This window comes from Nuphar pumila, chromosome 3 (assembly GCF_984573655.1).
Source record: "Nuphar pumila chromosome 3, dmNupPumi1.hap1.1, whole genome shotgun sequence".
Taxonomy (NCBI): Eukaryota; Viridiplantae; Streptophyta; class Magnoliopsida; order Nymphaeales; family Nymphaeaceae; genus Nuphar; species Nuphar pumila.
The window spans coordinates 26,895,526-26,904,546 of record NC_143251.1 but is presented as its reverse complement, the minus strand read 5'-3'; the positions used below and the strand labels follow the sequence as shown (position 1 = coordinate 26,904,546).

The following is a 9,021-nucleotide window of genomic DNA, read 5'->3' as shown; positions in this document are numbered from 1 at the left end:
ACCCTAATGGAAAAAGTAATGTTTTTATGTTTCTTTAGTTTTTGTTTTTTTACATCTAACCCTCCAAATGTGATCTAACTGGCTTTGTATCAGGTGTATAAAATTTTTAAACTTAAAAAAAAAAATTTACGATAGAAAACTATGATTCCAGGTTGATTCTTGCTATTTTGATCACGTTGTTACAAAACAACCTCACCCTATGAATTCCAAATTTCCAATAGGGTTCTTTACCGACGGGGTCAGCAAACGCTGTCCCAGCCATTTGGGCCTGACAGTAAATGGTTTATAAGAACCGATTCAAACAAACTTAACCGGATCATATTTGTTCGTGTGAGGGCCTATTCTTCAGAGCCGACTGAAAAAAACGGGTCTGATAAAACCAGACCAAGGCCGACCCGATCCTGACCGACCCATTTCCTCCGCTGCTGAACAAAACCAGTTTCTCACTCTCCCTTTTATGAGAAGGGGACGAGAGTGAGGGAGAGGGAAGAAAGAGGAGAAGATGGGAGGCGGTCACGGCGTCACCAACAAGGGCGTCACACTCCATCAACCCAAGCGATGGCACGTTGTCACCGGAAAAGGCTTGTGTGCCATCATGTGGTACGCCCCTCACCGTTCCCCCTTTTCCGTTTCACGCCCACCTATTAATCCATCTTCCCTTCTAAAGGGTTTAATTGCTGTATCAGTAATGACCACCATCGTATTTTTCTAGTATTAACACTTCTTATTTGATGCATTAGGGATGCCTAAGACCAGTTGCTCGACCAAACCCACTTTCTCCAGATCAGTTCTTTAGTTAGGTTTGATTTGAGAAACAACTCCAAAATCACGATTTTGGCCTTTGAATACCTTACCATCTAATGTTTGTGGGATACCCCTCTGGGTTTTTGATCGATGCTTGGCATATTTGCCTGAGAATTAATGGGTCGAACGGAATTTCTTGGGATGCGATTGATATTCTTGGTGGGTTTTGAGGAATCTCATGTACTAAAGGCATATTGCACGGCAGGTGATGCATAGAATATGCCTGTACGCTGTGAGTGTGGGGACTGAAAGAGGGAATTTATTGTTTCGGGGATGCTTTAGGGGTGTAGGTATGAACAACATTGTCGTGGCGAAGTTGAATAAGGGGGACACCAGCGGTATTTATGTCCATTATGCTGCCTTAGGAAGTCATCATAGGAGTGGTGGAAAGAATTAGTGGATCTGCATCAATGAGTTAATGCATTAGGGTTAGAGGTGAAGTGGTTTATGCCTTGGTGTGGTTGATTAAGTGCATTCAGAAACTTTGGGTCCAAATAGCCAGGGAACTTAATATGTGGCGTCTTTTGAGTTTGTCCTTTCCATTTTTTGCTAATATATGTGGAGAATTATAGTGCGTATCTAGCTATAGATTGTGGTATCTAGAGCGTTGATTAGGATTGAGTTTGATTTCTAGTTTGGGAACTGAAAGATTGTTGCTAGAGATGGGGTGAATTTTGATTATGGTAGAACTTTCTATCTAAACTTTCTTATTTTAAATTTCATAAATTTATTTTTTATTTGTGGAAAGTCATGACCCTTCTTTCAAAGTTTATAAATCATAGCCCTTCCTTCTCAAGGGTCATGGGCCATAATGACCTTCACTAATAGGTTTTATGGCGAGTCCTAATTTTTCCTTTTAACCTATGTCACATAGGTGCGGGTGCGGATGCGGATGCAGGTGCGGGTACGGGTGCAGATGTGACACTTTAAAAAAACTTCGGGTGCGGGGAGTATATATGTATATAATTTTTAACAGTTTTAAGTTAACTCTATGTGCATTTGTGTGCATTTATGTATTTATATATATAATATAGATAAAAATGGACTTAATTAAGGTTAACTGAATGTACTTTTGGATAGAAATAGACCTTAGTGTGGTTGACTTCACCTAACATAAAAGAAGTTGTGTCCAAGTGTTGCACCTGCCTGGGTGCGGGTGCGGTAAAGTTGTCAGTCGAGGAAGCGGGAGCGGGAAGCGATACGGGAAGTAGGACACTTCTAAAATTTTAGGAAGCGGAAAGCGCGGGACGACTTTGAAGCGAACTAGGAAGTTTCTCGGAAGCGACCTAGGAAGTGAACCGGAAACGACCTAAGAAGCGAAGAAGGAAGTGACCTAGGATTCGAGTGGGAAGCAAAAATGTAATGATATATTTTTAATTTATCAAAAAATAAGATTTATGTTACCATTGACAAAATAAAATATGAGTATCTAAGACAATAAATAATACATGTTGCAATTATCTAACAAATGCATCATATTGCAACTTTCAAGCATTTAAAAAATAATACATCAAGAAAAAATCATAATTCACATTCCTGTTGCAACCATTTAACAAATGCATGCAACCACTAAATAATGCATTAAGAAAACTAATAAATTTGATTAAAAAGCTTACATTTTTCAACGAAAGAATCAAATGACTTGTTATTTGATGTTGTGATTCTTGTGAATCTTATGATCTCTGCAACATAGAAAATGAGAAATCAATAAACTTAAAGATTACATATAGATATGGTTAAATTTTTAAGCTATAAAGTTCTAAACTGTAAACTATAAAGTTCTAAATTGTAAACTTAAAATTAACATAATCTACTACTTCACTTCATCATGCAAGCTTCAAAACAAAAGTACATATCAAAGCAACAAAATATTATAAGACCATGACAAAAAAAGTAGCATAAAAGTTTCTAAGTTGGACTACTCCAACTACATCATCAAAAGAATAATTAAGAATTCATGAGTTTATTTCATTGACAACAATCAATAATCTGTCATCTTTCTCTTCCCCATAGTCAGCAATAGATTGAGAACTTTCTGCATCATCACATCCTCCTTGCCTTCCACGACCATGCTTTCTGTTTCTTTCTTTATTTCATACAATGAATATGTTAAAAAATTAAAATGTTCAAAAACCTTAATCTAAAATATAAAAAATGCATATATAGAATAAAGTAAAACAAAAAACACAAGATGCATATAACGCATGCCTTGCCCAGGTCTCCTGCTAAAGAAACGATCAATCCGGCCTTAGAGAACTGATGGTCGCTCTTGTACTATATCTGCACTAGTGTTACTAACTCTGTTGGATTGATTTGTATCCTTTTCAACCTCATTTGTACGTATGATTATCGGAGGCAATGAAGCTCTTGGTTGTGCATCTTTGGGTTTGGATTTGAAAATAGTGCTTGATTGTTGTGCATTATCATCCAAATCTCTCCAACGCATGTCTTCTAATCTCAACGTATTTTCTTCTACAATAGGAAGTTCCATATTGATATCCCATTTTTGACTAAGTCTTTCTTTGTAGCGATTGTTGCACCTTTTTATAACAAAAATACAAAATATGAATGCTAAGTTGCTAACAAATAATTAATGATAGATACATATTTTATAATATAGCAAAACAAAGTACAACATTTTAATTATACCTGTCAATCAATAAAAGTTTGGAATGAATATACACCAAGGTATCTGCACGATCTTCATTAAGCCTATTTCTTTTAACATTGTGAATATAGCTATAGGTGCTACACAAATTTTCTGTAGAAGATGTGCTAATAGGTTGAGATAAAACCTTAATGGCTAATGCTTTCAACTCGGGTGTATCACCACCATAAAAACACCACCAATTAAGGGCCGTCATTGTAGAATTCAATGCATCTATTCTTGCTGTATTTCCGGCTAAATCTTCCACTTCTTGATGCAAAAGCCACAAGTTATGACCTATAAAGTGTAGAGAGCTCTTCATTTCCATCAAATATGACTTCAAGTGCGAGCATTGCACCATCTAAGATATCATTGTCCTTTTCTGCAGAAAAAAATGTTTAACTATAATAAGAAAATGCAAATGAAATAATAAAATAATTAAATAATTAAACTTTAAACTTTACATTTTATTAAATAGATAAAATAAAATTTTTACCAGGAGAAACTCGTTTGACCCCTCCTGGTGCTGGGATCTTGCGATACTCTGACTCATAATATTTTGGTGTAAGCATGTGGACTAGACTATGGAGATGCACATTCATTCTATCCCATCTATTTGAGACAATCTTATGAATCTTTTCATACAAAGCTGGTTGTTTTTTTAGATTGTCTTTGATTTTTCTCAACATGTTGTCCATGCCTTCGTACACTTCACCAATTATAGGGTCTTTCTGATCACAAAATTTAATCATCTTGTAAATGAGTTTTGTAATCAATAATGTTAAACGAATAGAATCTCAATATTCTTCGTCAAGAACAATTGTTTCTATTGTAATAACCCTTTTTGATATGACTGTAAGCCTCAAGCTCTCCCTTACATCAAGCAAGCACTTCAAAGTAGTATAATGTGAAGCAAACCTTGTTTTTGCAATATTTATTAGCTCTAATTTTTCATTACTTCTAAAGATTGCTAATGCTTTTGAATGATTGGTGATATACTTCACAATTTCTTTACTTTGCAAATGTACACAACACAAGATGACCAAATAATATACTTATACATTGGTTTCAATTTTTCACCAGCTAACTTGCAATTTGCTGCATTGTCTGTAATAACTTGCACTACATTAGAAGGCTCCACAAGTTTAAATCTCGTCTTAAAAAACTCGGCAATATTTGCAGTTGACTGTTGCACATTAGAAAATTCGTTCGCATATAAGAACATCGAACCAAAACAATTTGATGCAAGTATATTTATCAGGTGTTTGTTCTTTATATTTGTCCAACTATCTGAGACAATGTTAACTCCAAACTCCTCAAACTTTTTTCGAAATTCACTTAACTCCCTATAAACACATTCTTTTTCACTGTCAGACAACGTTGTTCGAGCTTTTTCATATGATGGAGGTTTATATCTAAGCATTTTACTAATTGCAGATATCACCTCTTCTCAATACAATGATCGAAACACATTGAAATGTATGCCATTTGCAAAAAAACCCTGATAATTTTATGATCTACATAATCTCTTTCTACCTTTTTAAAGGTATCGCGAATATCAACTTTGTTTCAGCTTCCACTAGAAGATGTAGTCATACTAATATGCTTCAGTTTATCAATTCTTGATCTCTTCAACTCAAATGCACTTGATGAAACGTCCACTCGTCGAACTTGCCTCTTAATTTTTCTTGTCAATTCTGTATTTTTTGCAACTACACAACAAAAGACAATTCCAACACTTTGTCCTTTTGGAGCTCTCATGAAATGTGCAAAAACTCGAGTATATGACCCATGATAAATATTTTTGTAGTGCCTACACATAAAAACTTGAGTTCCACCTTGCTTTCCTTGCCCACTCTTTTGTTTCAATACATGGCGCCACAACATTGTTATTTTATGCATGCTAGATGGTTCATCACCTAGGTCATTTTCATCATAGTAGTCATTTAAGTCATATTCTTCTTCATCTTCTTAATCAAAACAATTTTCTTTTCTGTCCTCAAACTGATATGGAATCGTCATCATAATTGTCGTGATCGTAGTTTGTGATGGTCATTAGTGAAGCAAATAACAGACAAATATACCTGCAAAGGAGGGAGAGTGAAAAACACAAATCATTGCTTATATAAACAAATGTATGCACATTAATATATACTAGCAGAAAATATGTGCATAAATTCACAAAAAAATGAATAAAAAATAATTTCTTTATATGAGAGAGAGAGAGGATTGGACATGTAAAGGCTGATGAAACTTTGTTATTAGTCAGGGGTAAAATCTATAAAGCTATTTAGCCAAATTATCAAACAAGAAATAGATCCATTAGGATGTTATAGATTAGAAAAATCACACGTTAATTCCTGAACAAAAAACATAAAAGAAAATAGACACAACATTGATCGTGAAAGTATAACACGCGTTAGTATGTTTTGCATTCTAAGGACAAGGCATATATTTCTCAACAAAATAATAAATAACGACAAATAAAGCAATTAGATTTATGGCCTATATTTTAGAAAGTATGTTATGTAATATGTATTACCAAGGAAATATCATATATATCTTTAACAAAAGCAAAAAAAAAAGGAAAAATATCATATGCATTACAAATGTATGTTATATAATACCAAAGAAAATTAAATGCCATTTTCAAGAAAAATGAAAAAAGAAAGACCCAAACAAAACAAAGAGAAAAAATAAGGCTTGATATCATGATCCTTAACTCAATGAATAAAATTATGCAAGATATCAAAAAGGAAAAGCATAAATAATGTTAACGCCTCATATGCATTAGCGGAGGCCATAAGTCCATTGCGGATAATGATTTTTTGTTGAAAAACAAAGAGAAAGCAGTTTTAAAATACCGATGCCTGATCAGCATTTTCACTTGCCTATCTAAGATTCTAAATAGTGGACTTTCCAGTATTAATGTGTGTGTGTACATCTACACACGCACCTTCATATATAAGATGGAAGCATATAGATATGCATGCCACTTTACAGGTTCATAAACTAGATCCAAGATCAACGCCAGGATCTAATTAACATCCAGCATGTGATAAACCCAAATATTAAAAAATAAAATATTTTGCTGGATCTGATTCTTAGTGTCCAGTCCATTCATAAACCCCAGTTATTCAAAGTACCACTGGGTTTTGAACCAGCAACTTCCCACCACGAAGCGACGTGCACTGACAGCTCATACCAACCACGTGGAACCACTGTTGGTACTTTTTTTGAGAGGCAAGATGGGGTTAGGCAGATCCCTACCAGTCATACAACTATACCATTAGGTTTTGAACCTGCAACGTCCCAACACAAGGTGACCTGCACTAGCTACTCCTACCAGACTAACGGAGCCCTATCACTACTCTTTTACAATGGAAATAGTATATACAGGGAACTGGTAAGGGAGAACAGAGCATGAGCGGTATTCTATGGGAGATATGTGAGATGGAGAGAGGAGAGTACGTACCTGAATGGATTCATCGCCGGTCGGTGGAGGTCTCCGGACGTCGGTGAAGGTCGCCGGAGTTTGGATTCCGTCGATCGGTTGCCGGAGAGAGGGAGGAGGAGACTCATATTCAACTGCACCGTAAAAAAAATCCTAAAGCCCTTTCGAGTTTTGTTTTTCACGGGTTTTTCAAAATCTCTATTTTGCCCTTATTAGAAAAACTCGTTCTTTTTAATTTTTTTGGGAAAAAAGGTTTAAAAAAAGGATAAACTTGTAAATCGCCCCCTTCGTACCCCTTTAATGGGGTACGCATACCCCATTAAAAGGGTATGCGCTTCCCTGTGCATTTCGGAAGCGCTGCATTTCGCGCTTCCAAAGCGCGTATCGGGGAAGTGCACTTCCCCTACTGTATAGGTGCTTCCTGTAACTCTGGGGTGCAGTGCCCTGTTAGAAGAGTCCATGTGACATAGCTTTTAATAGTCAGGACTTTCGTAAGTGTTCATACACCTCTATTTAAGGGCATTTGAGTGAGTTTTTTTTAATATAGTTCTTATTTTTAGTATTTTGAAGTTATTCTTTTTCCAACAATTTGTTAGAATTATTGTCTCATATTTGCAGTACAGAGACTGATACTTGCCCTCTGGATATTTTATAATTCAAAGTATCTCTAGTGTTCCCAAGGCATATTAAATATTTTTCTAAGGGCTATTGGAAGCCGTTTGAAGAATAACATTAGCTAATTCATTATATACTTAAGAGAGGTTATCAAATTATGTTGCATCGATTGTGGTGGTATGTTTTCCTTACCCCACATTTACAAATTTTTTTAACAAGTTAAAGATGGTGAAACATTGTAATGAAGAATTCATCTGTTGATATTTTTGATTGCTGAGAACATTGAATGTGTTGAAATTTAGATGCAAGGGGTAAACTACTGTCATTTGTTGGAAATCAGCCTTCCGTTAAGGTGTCCTTAATATACCCAATTAAGTGACGAGCCAGAGTATGACATATAGGACGGTGGGTTCAGGGTCTCATGATGAAAACAGGCTGGACTAGAACTGTTTAAGCACGATGAAATCCTAATATTGAAGTGAGAATAATACATTCAAAGGGTCCAAAACAGGGGGAGTAAATGTGATTTGAGTATGGCAGCAGTGGAGATTGAGCCTGAGGTCATTGCCATTTATCGAAACTACAATTTTAAAATTGAAGTTGACTTTTAAAAAAAAAAAATTCTCCTTCTCATGATGCTTACCAGCCTCCATTTTTTTCAACTAAAGAAAGGGGCTTGTGATGAAGAATAATAATCCAAGCAATATCTCATTCTTGGTCATATATGACTCTTGAAGAAGACTATATCACTTCTTATTTTAAAAGTTCCAACTGGTACCTTTTGCCGTTAGGATCTTAGTGCCTACAATGTCACCAAACTTGACAGTTAGGTGAAGAAGGGTTTTTAGTTGGTTATGTCCCTTCGGTTTATAACAATGAAGCTGCCATCCCTTTTTCCTTCTTTTGCAATTGACCAAGACTTTTAGGTAGGGTTCTCATTATTAGTGATTTATAAAACAAGAATGTTTCCCCATCACTTAGACCTCCTAAGCAAGGTTGTTAAATGCGATGAGGCGAAGCGAAGCGTTGAGCCTGTGCTTCGCCTCTGCTGAGGCGTACGCCTCTCACAACGTGAGACTCTCAAGCAAGGTTGTAAATGCGATGAGGCGAAGCGAGGCGTTGAGCCTGCGCTTCGCATCTGAGGCGTACGCCTCTCACAACACTGCTCCTAAGGCCTCCTGCCTAACCTTTTTGTTGATTAGGACAACGAACTTTACTATGATATAGGGATTGCCTAATCTTCCTATAAGCGACATCCCTCAATGTAAAGTACCTATCTTGCACTTTGATCCGTTACAAATCCAACCTTAAAGAATAAACAAAGAGTTTGTTCATAATAGGTGGAAGTTTATTCTGTAAGTGCTCTTCTATGTAAGAATCCTCCATGCCATCATCCCCATTCTCGATACTAGGCTATTGGATGGAAGCAGGCTATCACCAAACTTCTGAACACCTGCCACCATTGAGAAAGTTAGAATAAACAAAAGAGAATGCTGTATCC

At 36.0% G+C, this 9,021-nt stretch overlaps 1 protein-coding gene across 2 annotated transcripts in view; it reads left to right on the top strand.

The window, feature by feature from the left end:
- The first annotated feature begins 435 nt into the window (after positions 1–435).
- The window catches only part of LOC149842385 (NADH dehydrogenase [ubiquinone] 1 beta subcomplex subunit 2-like), a 58,030-nt gene continuing 49,444 nt past the window's right edge, over positions 436–9,021 (top strand). The window contains exon 1 of one of the 2 annotated variants that reach the window (XM_089999113.1): positions 436–600. In XM_089999113.1, coding sequence (XP_089855239.1) covers positions 503–600 — 98 coding nt within the window. In that variant the 5' untranslated portion in view covers positions 436–502. The remainder of the gene's footprint in view (positions 601–9,021) is intronic. The other variant, XR_016430773.1, reaches the window with a different exon arrangement.